We start from the raw sequence: 11,874 nt of genomic DNA, 5'->3' as shown, positions 1-11,874 counted from the left end.
AGATGGGTCGGCTCTAATATCACAGGGACACTGGTGAGGGCAGGTGGAATGGCGTTGATTGGGGTCGCGGCTTCCGACGCGGGCGAGAGCAGGACCTGGCCTTGCCTCGCGTTGGCGTAAAGCAAGCTTGCACTGAAAATATGCCAAACCCCAGCCCATGACATCACTACCCGAGCTGCGGCTGCGCTAGCGAAAGGTGATCCCCTGCCATCTGTGCTCTGGAATGTGCTCCTACTGGCCACGGTCTCTGTGGCTTGGGCATGTGCTCCTGGCGTTGCCGGAGGGAATGGCCCGGGCGGCGGATGTTATCCTGCTGGGTCCGCCAACTGCTGCTGGACTGATTCGTTCTCCGGGCACGTAGGGCAGAGCACCCTCCCCCACCTTTAGCGTTCAGTGTGAGCAAGTACCGTGATGGGGATTTTGCTTCCAGCACTGCAACGTTGTGCTGTTCATCCGCCGAGGCGCGGAGCGTCCCTGAAGCCACGTCAAGCCATCCCTCACTGGCTCAGTTGAACACATTCGCGGCCTGTCGCCTCCCCCAGTGTGATCTTTCCGCACAGCCACATTTGAGGATTCATCACCAGGGTCTGGGGCGTCTGGGGGCGCCATCTCATCTTCACACCGATCCGATGCCCCACCTCAATCACCAGGTCTTACTTGTGCACTTGACTGCTGCATCCGACATCATCGCAAACGCAAGCCAAGCGTCTTGGTCAAAAGTGCTATCTAAAGTCACAAGGCGGTTCCACTCGATGGGCGACCGATCTTGCCGGAGCTTACGACCCTTCCCCAGACGCCACATGTCATTGCCGGAAATTACACCGTTTCGACTACTTTAGCCATGGCCCTGCTTAGCCGTGGCCCTTTCCAATAAGCCCGTCAGTACTCTAGCGTACTACGCTGGAGTATCGCACCGAAGAACCAATAGGTGCTCAATTCCTCCTGCTTCTGGGTCTGGACTGTCTCCGATTAGGCCTGCTGCGGCGGACTGCAGTGAAGGCCGCAGTCGCGCCACAACGCGTCACGGCCAATCTCCTACAAGAGTTCAGTCACATCATGGGATACAGTCACTCGCGAATCAAGATTTTCCCGTGGCCGGCCTACCACATTCAATCCTCATGCATTTCATTGCTACACCAGTAGTACCATGTCGCGAGCCGTGTGATGACCCGCTTGCTTCCAAAACAAGATCCAGATGCCGTTGCCCAACTCGCGCGATACATCGCTGCCAAACCCCACCCGTCTCGGTCATACATACCCAGTGCAGCCAACCCCTTTCCCTTCTGCCGTCCCACCCGCCTTGGCCGGATCGGCCAACCGCAGCCGCTGCTGCCAGTCAATGTCAAATGTGCCATCAATCGTGAAAATCATGAGCCCGATTGTCGCGTGAACGACTCTGGCTTGGCCACACCGAAGCTGCCACATGCCGGGAGGCATTGGTGTCAGATGGTGGCGATCTGCTTGGCGACGTGCTGTAAGTCGATACGCCTCTGAGTCCGCGGCGAACCATACCACAGCCTTACGACAGTGAAAGTCCCTCTAGGTTGAGGCTGAGGACGTCTAGCTGCATCACAGCCTCGTTGCCTAGCCCCTGGTCATCAATCTCGCCTTTGTCGATAGCCTCACGAAGCTTCTTGGCAGTCTGCAACAACGGCTCGACGTAGCGCTGCTCAATGGCAGCGCCCATGCCAGCGGGAATGAGATGCTTGAAATCCTGTCCTTTGAACAAAAAGTATAAAAAGTTGGCCACCTGGAGGTGATAGGGGTGGTTTTGCGCCCAGAAATCCCACTGCGAGACGACGTCCTGTTCCTTGAGTTGCGCCAGGCTGGGAAACAACAGGTACTGAAGAGTGTCTAGCGCTTCAGGCCCTGAGAAGGCGTTTGTTGCTCTCGTCTTGTGAGCGATTAGGATTTCTTCCCTGAGCCACGAGACCGCCGATGCCTGCAAAGCCGAGAAGATGCAGTTCTCGAGGAGATCCTCGAGTATCTTGAGTCGTCCTTCGTCGTCTGGATCGGCGTGCAACACGAGGCCCGCCAGCGTGTTTGCTACGTTGCGAGAGTTTAACGACGGGTGGAAGGCGGCGATGATGGTGAGGAGATGGTGGTAGGGCATAAAGTCGGCCGGCGTTGCCCCTTGCCCGGAGACGCGTTTGGCGTTGTCGAGCCAGAGGCCCATGACGAGGAGCGCTTCGGCAGTGCCCTGATTGCTGCTGATCTGCTCCTGGGGTTCGTCGCCGACGAAGCGCTTGAGTAGCTTGTGGTGATCTGGCAGCATGGTCATCTGGATCTGGTCGTGGTTCGTTTCAAAGACCTCCGACGAGAAGAGCCAGTAGGCTACGAGGCACCACACGCCTCCTGTGGAGAGCTTGACCTTGCTTGGACTGTCCAGATCATCCAGGTCGGCGGCCAAAGGATTGGCGATCAGAGGTTCCTCGAAGACTGCTTCGAGCGAAAGAGACTGGATTCCCGTGAGGCCCAGGTCTCTGGCGACACCCTAAGAAGTGGTCAGCAGGAGATTTCGAAGAGTTGGGTGTTACCCTTACTGCGAGCTGTCCGATCAAAGCGTCACGTTGCAACAATTCTTCGGTCTCCTTGAAGGCTTTCATGATGCTCTTCCTGGCGACAATCCTCTCCGGGTTGTAATACTCCAGAAGTCTGGACGCCCATTCTAAATTATTGCTGTTGACGTACGCCTCAATGATGGTGATTATGAATGATTGGAGAAGCCTCTTCACCAGGTCAGGCTCGGATGGTGCAGTCTCGTCCACCTTCTCAGCCTCTGGATCGGGCGCGTTCTTGCTCGCGTCAGACTTCCCAAAGGTGGTGTCGAGTGCGGTGCTGGACTTGCGCGTAGGGAGCGGCGGTCGCTTCTCTGCAGTCTGGGAGCGGACAAAGGTGATGATAGCAGCCGTGGCCTCTGGGCTGTCGGGTCGGTAGGCACGATAGATGGCTTGCAGCGTCGAGTGCAAGAAGCGCGAGGGGTATTTGACCGACAATCGCTTGTGGAGGATCCCGAGCATGCCCAGGAGGGTCACAAACTTGTTTGCTGAGGTCCTGTCACTAGGATCATCTCCATCGCCACTGAGATCGCCCAGGACCTCGAGTATCTTGATGATGACCTCGCGCGGGTTGCCCAGTTGCGCAACCGTCTGCAGGCACTGTTCGCTTCCTTCCACAGCTATCAACATCTCGACCAAGTCCCAGCCAATCTCTTGTGTGAGTTTGGCATCTTGGAGAATCTCGTATAGTGTTGGGAGGACTTCGGGAGAGATGACCTCGCCGATGATTGTGAGGTATGTGAATGGATCGGTTGCCAGGGGCTTGGACTCTTTCAGGGCGTCGATGGGATTCTTGTCGGATGCCATTGTTGAGATGGATCAGCTCATCGGTTTGCAATCGGAGGTTAATCGCAGTTCGGTCGGTGTCAGCATGCACAGTGGGATTCCTAACGAGCGAGGTACTGAGAACGGGCAGGGTTCTATTGCGAGAAGGCTACCGAAACCTGGGCGCGTGAACGAGGGGAGGGGAGTTTCGTCATAGTACTCTCCGCCCACCCCCCGTTGAGAGCCCCGCCCCGCCGTTTAGATGCGGCACAGCTCAAGGTCTAGAACTTGAGTTCCCCGCACTAGCAATTAAAGGGTCGCACGCCCCCGTACTAGCTTTCCCCTTCGCTAAGTAGATATCTTATCGATAAGGCCAAATGACCTTATCAATTTGGTCTCAGATGTTGGGCCATCTCGTGACAATCCCAGCTTGAACTTGACCTGGTCATTGTCCTTGTTTCGTTGCTCACTGACTGCTGATCATGATCACAAAGCAAAAAAGCAAATAGTGTAGTGCACACAAGTCATGAACTAATTCCGGGCGCGCTTGGAATCCGGCGATCCAAATCCAACGAACCGGATTCGGAGGATCTTGCTGCTGAAAGACTTTCAGTTCTTCGAGTCATCAAAACGCTTGACTGGTCATGGCTGGCCATCAAAGCTGAACAAGCATAGGCAACAGACCAGTCTAAGGCGCGCATCGTCAGACTCTTTCAGCTTTATGGCGATGTAGAGACGTCCGCGGCGCGTCGGCAGCCTTCGGCAAGGCCGAGGACATCAAGCAAGGCTCTCGTCTTCGTCCCAACGGCGCATTCTTCATGCACATTACCCCTGAAATCCGCCTCATCGGACACCGTTAGCAGCTGGTGGCAGCTGAGACATCTAATCATCCCTGGGACTCGCGATGAAGATATCACATCGATCCCCCCCAATAAGAACATTCTTTTGGACCCTGCCTCAGCGTCGAGGGGTTCAGCCACAGGCAATTTCGCGTACCAACTACCAGGTAAGCTGAGAAACCCGGCTCCTCACACGGGGTAGGCGAGCTGCTGGTCGTCAGGCGTCACCGACCAATGAATCCTTCTCGATGCCCGACGAGGCACGGGTAACGGTGTGCAGTAGCGCCTTGGTGGGTGCGACATAGCCCTCCCAGGCCTCCCTTGTAGCCACCGCAGGCGAAAAGAACAGCTTTGCCACTTTGCGTGAACCAGGAAATCGGGAGAGGGGCGTCGATTTTCGGGCGACAGGTCGGGTAGCGAGCGAACATGGTCAACGCCAGACACGAACATGCGACGTCAGTGCCCTCCATTGAGTAAGGAGCAGACGAGTCGTCCGAGACCCCAAGACTCAAAGCAACCCCAGGCTTCAACGAGAACGTTCCAGATTAGCTTCTCGCCGGGTCGTGTCACGGGCGACGTGGGTCGATTGACATCAGCAGCGAGAATAACCACCCCCTCCCCCCCGACCTGTCGTGTAAGCTCATCAGCTACAGACCAGTGCCAAGGTGTTTATTTGAAGCTGTGGCCGGCCGTCGGAAACGTTGACCGGGAACCTGGATTATTAGAAGAGGCTTGAAATGGCGCGGGCAATCCACTTAATCTCCAATACAACCCCAGCAATCCGCCAAAAGCTGAAGTAGAGGCCTCCCTCTATCTTTGTTGCATCCAGCGTATCATCGCAAGCTTGGTCCTCTGAAGTTTTATTCGATCAGACGGAAGATATTACTTATAGCACACGGTCTGCAGCCCCCATTCTCGGGTCCGCAAGGTGCATGACCTCAACGCCACGCCATGGTCGATTCAACCACTCCAGCTCATGAGGTGCCCGCGAGGCCTAGTGGGTTAAAGGTCGGGAAACCAAACTACATCATATTCATGCCTGACCAGCTCCGTTACGATTCTCTAGGCTGCAGTGGGAACAAGGTACGTTGGGTGACACGCTTCGTCTGGCCTGAGCTCACATCCGCACGACAAAGTACGTCAAAACGCCCAACATTGACAAATTCGCCGCCGAAGGGACGCGATTTACAAACTGCTTCGTGCAAGCTTCGGTTTGTGCCCAGTCGCGGTGCAGCATCTTCACTGGCAACTACAGCCACGTTGCCGGCCACCGCTCGCTTGAGAATCTCATCAAGCCCTGGGAACCCAACCTGTTCAGGTCGCTCAAAGAGCGAGGCGGCTACCACGTAGCTTGCCTAGCGCCACGCGGAGATATGTTTGCGCCAACAGTCACCGAGCTCTCTGTCGACGAGTATGGCTTTCTCGAGACGCCAGAGTTCACGTCGCGCTGGGGCTCGTTCAAGGACGATGACGGCAACAAAGAAGACATCTTCAAGCGGCTCTTCTACCGCGGTCTCCGGGATGCGAAGGAAGCAGAAGACTATGACGACGCCGTTGTGCGTTCTGCGCTCAAGTGGCTGGAAAGGCCTCCCGAAGGCCCCTGGTTGCTGTTCATGCCGTTGATGTTCCCCCATTTGCCGTTCATGGTGGAGGAACCGTACTTTTCCATGTACGATCGCAGTGAGATGCCGCCACCCAGCAGCCCCGAGGATAAGGTCAGTATCGCGGCAGCAGCCTTGTCGCCATTGCTAATAGACCTTCCAGACTGGCCACGAGCCACAGTACATGAAGATCATCCGTGAAAAGTACGGAACAAGTCGCGCTACGCCCGAGATTTGGGCTGAGATCAAGGCGACCTACTACGGCATGATATCTCGTCTTGACGACCAATTTGGCAAATTAATGGAAAAGACGAAAGCTCTTGGCCACTGGGACAAGACGATAACCATGTTTTTCACAGACCATGGCGAGTACCTCGGCGACCATGGACTTGTGGAGAAGTGGCCCTCGGGCGTGTCCGACAGCCTCACACATGAGCCCTTGATTGTCGGGGGCTGTGGTCTGCCGAGTGGCGTCGTGTATGAGGGCATGACGGAGATGGTCGACCTGATGCCAACGTTGTTCCAATTCAGCGGGATACCAGAGCACTTTCCACATTGTGGGCGATCCATGGCGGAAATTCTCACCTCCGCAGCCAGAAGCGGCGGTGACGGTGACGGCGAATCGTCTGCAGAACATAGGAAGTACGCTTTCTCGGAAGGGGGCTTCCTCTCCAGTGAGGAACCTCTTCTGGAGCAGGCTGGCTACCCCTACGACATTAAAGCGGCACTCCAACACGACGACACGGAAGTAGTGGGAAGGGCCGTAGCTTGTCGGGACAGGAAATGGACATACGTCTATCGGCTGTATGAGTCACCCGAGCTGTACGATCGAGAGAGGGATGTGGGCGAGCTCCACAACCTGGCGGAGGAAGCTGAGTATGTCGAGGTGAGGCGAAAGATGGAGGCGGTCATTCTGCGGTGGATGATGAGCACCAGTGACTTTGTGCCGTGGAAGAAAGACCCCAGGTTTCCAGAAGTGCTCGCAGGGAAAACGCCGAGAGAGCAGTGGGAAGCGAGAACTGCGCGGTAAGATGATGTGCTCACCTTCCTCACCTTGCCTCATTAGGTGCGTAGGTCGATAGATGAAGCATCTCAACTGGAGGTCAACACGGGGGAGTTGCCCCACATCGGGCGAACCTCAAGGGCCGGCCCCCAGGAGTGATCGGCCTCTGTACTCCGGCGTCCTGTGTCCTGCGCCGGGCGATTAAGGCCTTGTGGCATTTATCAGGAAAAAGAGAGACATAGACAGACAACATTGGCGCAGATCACCTGCTGCATCAACCAAAAACATTGGTCATTTGTTACTTTGCCCGCTGGAGGGACAGAGCGATCAGGCCCCTCCCCCACAACATTTGAGGATCTGATGGAACAAATGTGATACACGCACGACCCCAAACACGGATCCGGGTTCAAGCGTCTTGGCCCCGGCTGCAAGGCCCAGAATACAGTGCTCCGAATTTAGTACACGTTGGGCACGCACAGCTGACTGTCGCTTCGTCAAACACAGTCGTGGCCAAGGATGGACGATTGAACCATGATGAACCCCTGAACCATGGCCTTGGCATCTGAGAGCTTCAAACGTTTTCTGGGCCAAGGGCCCATTCAGGAGCTTCCCAAGCGGAACCTTGAGCTCCTCCGTGCTTGAAGATATAGGCCCATAGTCCAGTCGTTTCTGGGATTCGGGGCTGTACTTCTATCCCATCTATCTTTTTGCCATCACCGGTCAGACCACATCACCTCAACATGAAGTCCCACTTGCTGTTCCCTTTCTACATTATTACCTCCCAAGCAGTGCGAGAGTCGATATCGAACAAACCTGATACGGCCAGTGGCGTGTGTCTCTCTTCACAGCTCCTCGCCGCCCATGAGCCTCTTCCAATCTGCACAACACGCCATGCCACCGTCGCTACCGACAAGCAGCAATTCTCTTCTGAAAAGGTACTCGGAGGGGCCGAAGATGCTGGCTCCAACCCCTGGTCTCAGACCCCGACCAACTGCTATCATAACTCGACCTTGAACTCGGACTTTTGCGTCTATACGTCGTCCCGCGTCGCCAATGGTAAAGGCACAGCCATCATTACAGACAACCTGCGCGCCGCGCACCTCGCCCGCGCCGTGGCCCTCCTCGCCGACGCGACCGACGACCCTCTCGTCCACGCGGGCTCCCACAAGCCCATCAATGTCCAGAACGCAAAGTACAAAATCGTGCCCATCCCGGGCAAGGACCTCGGCGCCGTGGCCACGGAGCGCATCGTCCGCGGCGAGATCATCCTCCAGGAGACCGTGTCACTGCTCATCGACTACGCCGCCTTTGGCGCCGTGCCGCGGGACGAGATGCGCAGGCTGCAGGGTGACGCCGTCCGCGGGCTGCCGGCGCGGCATCGCGATCGGTTCATGGACATGTCGCCCGGCGCGCATGGCGGAGACGTCGGGTTCGACGAGCTCGTGGAGCGCGTCATGGCGACAAATTCGTTCGATGTCGATACGGACGACGGCGTTCGCGACGATGAGTTCTTCGCCGCCTTTGTAGAGAGTAAGTGCTGCGAGCCGAGCACCTCCCCCCCCCTTCGACGCGTCCGAGTCTTGTCCTAACACCCCTTGAAGCCGCGCGGATGAACCACGACTGCCGCCCCAACGTCGACTATCGCTTCGACCCCTCCACGCTGACCCAGCGCACGACGGCCATTCGCGACATTCTGCCAGGCGAGGAGCTCACCCTCTCCTACATCGAGTAAGACCTCCCATCATGCCCACGAGAAAAGACAAGGACAACGCCAGGCTAACGCCCTGCAAGCCCCCTCCAGGCCCGCGACGCCCGCCGCGCCCGCCTCCGCGCAAACTGGGGCTTCGACTGCACGTGTCCGATCTGCACGCTCCCCCACCCGCACACCGTGGCCTCGGACGAGCGCATCGCGCAAATAGCGTCCCTGCGCGCCGAGCTCGCCGACTACCGGGCGTCGTCGCGCGCGACCCCGGCCATGGCCGAGTTGCTCGTCAGTCTCTACGAGCAGGAGCGCGTCTGGGGCACCCTGGCCGAGGGGTACACGCTCGCGGCCATTGAGTGGAACGGCGTCGGGGACGCGTGGGCGGCGACGCGGTACGCCAGGCTGGCCATCGAGCACGGCATCGCGAGTCAGTGGGAGGGGCACGGGGATGTGGTGCAGATGAAGATGCTAGCCGAGGATCCCTGGGGCCACTGGAGTTGGATGCTGAGGACGAGGAAGAGGATGGGGTGGGGCCAAGGGAGAGCTGGCGAGGGAGATGACGAGGACGAGGAGAGCGATGAAGAGTGATCGCGTGACGTGGAGATCTTGATACTGTGAAAAATATCTAGTGCCGTCAGTGTCAGTCAGGATAACCTGCAACAAGTGCTCAAACCGTACATGTGATCGTGGTATTTGGCGCCCACTGTAACATCCACAGAGGCAGCAAAGAGTCGTCAACACGGAACCGAGCATTTGCCGTAAAAGCAAATACCAACAAAGCAGAGAAGCCGAAGCACAGTCAATTGTTGAGGTAATTATACAGCACGAGAATGTACAAGTATTCTACAGCCCAACATGCGGCCCCACACCCATCATCACTGTCTCCAGTGCTGGATGAAAATACCCAGAGAAGAAAATCGTGAACAAAGGGGAGGCGGCCATGCAGATATATACGTGGTCGAGGCGCCGCGTCCCATGCCTGGATTGAACAGCCCCTGTGAATCTCGCTCGCGCCGCACGTGATGTAACTCCGTCGTCGTCGTGCAGGGCTAGTAAGTAGAGAGAAAGGCTATGTGTTTGTGCAAGTCGTGGGCGAAGAGGGTATATATGTAAGAGAGCCTTTTGTACGTGTCGTTGGAATCAAACGCCATGCCGAGGGTGGAGAACGCAGAGAGAATTGGGCTTTGTGCAGGTTTGGTCGGTTGATCTCTGTTAGGAGTAGAGTAGACCGCTTAGGGTTCAGCGGTACTCCTTCTCCTTCAAGCCGCCGATCTGATCCATATCAATGGAGTAAAACTGCGACTTGTTCTCCTTCTCGTAGGCAGGCAGCTGCTCTTCGCGAACGGGCTCCAGGCCGACAACGCCGCCGTCACCGACGCGGACGACAAGGACGCGACCGTTCTTGCGCTGGCCGGCCTCGTCCTGCTCATCAGGGAAAGTGATGTGAATCTCGGGAACGTTGTCGGGAGAGTAAGGGGGTGAGTTGGGGTTTGACAGCATGGGCTGGCCGTCCTTGCTGATAACGAGCACGGAGGAGCGACCGTTCTGTGTCGTCTTAATGGTGAGATTCTGGTGGTTGCGCGCACCCTTGACTTCGTGGTAGTCAGGGAGCATCTCGGCGCGGGCCATTGATTGCCGTTTCCTGCGGATAATGAAGAGGACCATGGCCAGGAGCAGGCCAACGAAGACGAGTCCAAGGACAATGATCATGTAATCAAGGACATTGTCGCCAGCGCCGATGGCGACGTCCTGATCCTCGCGCTCGCCAATGAGGCTGCGGACTTTGAGGTTGTGAATAGAAGGCATCGTAAGTCGTGTGTGTTCAGTGTGTGTTGTTTGTCGTGAGAAGGAGCGGGGTATCAACTGTGTATACAGTTGAAGTGTGGGTTTCCTTGGCGGAGTGGTTCAAGATAGTTTTTGTCGTTGAAGGAGTGAATTAGACAATTATCAAAAAAGGCTGGTGTCTGGACATGCAACAGTTAGCATCGTCGTGGCGCCATGACGACTCTGGACGGGGCGCTGGGCAGGTCGGGAATGGCTTCAAGCGTCGAGGCTGGCACTGAATATCGAGCATCTCGTTCCAATGTCGAAAAATAGCCTCCTCCAGAAATAGGGTGACCTGCCCACCTGCCCTCTGTACAGAGCAATGTCTTGTCGATAGTAAGGGGCGGACATACGTAAGGGATGGGCCGGCATTAATCGACGAGAAATATGTACGTGTTTCTCGAGTCGTGCAGAGGCTGGGGTGGGCTGGAAAGAAGGGACGGAAATCGACTAAAAGAGTGAAGTCGAAAATCCAAGAGGTTGGAAGGGGGGGTTATTAGGGAATGGCGAGGGATGAACCCAAAAGACACCAGGTGATACTGTCGAGGATGCGACTTCGACGACGACGACAACGACGACAGCGACAATCGACGGCGATGGTAAAGAGCGACGGGAGGAGAGGAGAGGAAGCGAAGGGAGCGAAGGGAAAGGGTGCTGGGGATAAGCAGAAAGAAGAAGGAGCAACGAGGCAATCACGGTACAGGGAAGGTGGACTTCAGTGGAGGTGGGCCGGGGTCAGGGGAAATGACCTGCGCCTGCTCTGGAAGCCAAGCTGGGCAACGGGATGCAGGGGAAGAAGGCGCGAGAGCCCTCTCATTGGCCACAAGGCACAAAGAGCCTGGACTCTTTGGTGGGCCAGTGATGACCCAGGCTTGCCAGGCGACCAGGGCGGGAACAAGGTGCCTTCGGATTCGAGGGTACAGGCTTGCACGAGCGTTTGCAATTTCGACTAAGTACCCAATCAACGGGCCTCGAGCCTCGAGCTGGTGGAGAGGTGAGGGGCACTGAGGTCGAAACGCCAGTCGTCTATTGGCCTGTCAGATAAGCTCGCTGATGAATGCCCTGCAACAGGTGGCCTGTGGGTTGTTGGCCTGCGTGCTGTGCGGCAGTGCACTGGCCTCAGCGGCGCCTTGCTCGCTCTCACGGAATGTCTAGGCCTCGATCAGAGCAGGATTGCTGGGCAAAACCGATGATGGCGCGATGGAGCCTCATCAAACTGTCCGTCCAAAGTCCGGCATTTCACCGCCTCCATCAACCCCTTTCTTGCTCGTCGATCTTCCTCCTTCACTGCACTGTCCGCGGTGATCCAAAGCACGAGATGACAAGGCATTCAAATGACGACCCATCTACATCGTCAGTCATCGATATCGATAACGGCAAGGCATCAGCATGAAGCATTCATTCCGGGCCCCTACCTTACTTTGCCCACCTACCATAGGTACCTAGGAACAGTACCTACCTTGCCTTTGGTACGTGTAGGCGATGGGTACGGCTGTGCACACAAGCAACAGGAAAGGAAGCATGACGGCGCTTCGCGTTCATCGTGACTGGCAAGACGCCGTGCCCGCTTGGGCTTTGCGCC

At 56.7% G+C, this 11,874-nt stretch overlaps 4 protein-coding genes across 4 annotated transcripts; 2 read left to right on the top strand and 2 right to left on the bottom strand.

Moving 5' to 3' along the window:
• Nucleotides 1–1,519: 1,519 nt before the first annotated feature.
• On the bottom strand, nt 1,520–3,365 carry VDAG_05913 (uncharacterized protein; the record flags this gene model as incomplete). The annotated part of the gene is made up of 2 exons (XM_009655310.1): nt 1,520–2,494; nt 2,544–3,365. The coding sequence occupies 2 exons, from the start codon at nt 3,363–3,365 to the stop codon at nt 1,520–1,522; spliced, it is 1,797 nt and encodes a 598-aa protein (XP_009653605.1).
• A 1,748-nt stretch (nt 3,366–5,113) lies between these two features.
• VDAG_05912 (sulfatase) lies at nt 5,114–6,793 on the top strand (the record flags this gene model as incomplete). The annotated part of the gene is made up of 3 exons (XM_009655309.1): nt 5,114–5,245; nt 5,299–5,877; nt 5,927–6,793. 3 exons carry the CDS (start codon nt 5,114–5,116, stop codon nt 6,791–6,793), a joined length of 1,578 nt encoding a protein of 525 aa, XP_009653604.1.
• Nucleotides 6,794–7,506: 713 nt separating this feature from the next.
• VDAG_05911 (Mcg1p) lies at nt 7,507–9,056 on the top strand (the record flags this gene model as incomplete). Its single annotated transcript, XM_009655308.1, has 3 exons — nt 7,507–8,296; nt 8,368–8,494; nt 8,558–9,056. The coding sequence occupies 3 exons, from the start codon at nt 7,507–7,509 to the stop codon at nt 9,054–9,056; spliced, it is 1,416 nt and encodes a 471-aa protein (XP_009653603.1).
• A 192-nt stretch (nt 9,057–9,248) lies between these two features.
• On the bottom strand, nt 9,249–10,274 carry VDAG_05910 (uncharacterized protein; the record flags this gene model as incomplete). The annotated part of the gene is made up of 1 exon (XM_009655307.1): nt 9,249–10,274. One exon carries the CDS (start codon nt 10,272–10,274, stop codon nt 9,708–9,710), a length of 567 nt encoding a protein of 188 aa, XP_009653602.1. The 3' UTR covers nt 9,249–9,707.
• Between the last annotated feature and the right edge of the window lie 1,600 nt (nt 10,275–11,874).

The sequence above is a fragment of the Verticillium dahliae genome, genomic scaffold (genome assembly GCF_000150675.1).
Source record: "Verticillium dahliae VdLs.17 supercont1.11 genomic scaffold, whole genome shotgun sequence".
NCBI classification, from domain to species: Eukaryota; Fungi; Ascomycota; class Sordariomycetes; order Glomerellales; family Plectosphaerellaceae; genus Verticillium; species Verticillium dahliae.
This window is presented reverse-complemented; position numbering and strand designations above follow the sequence as displayed.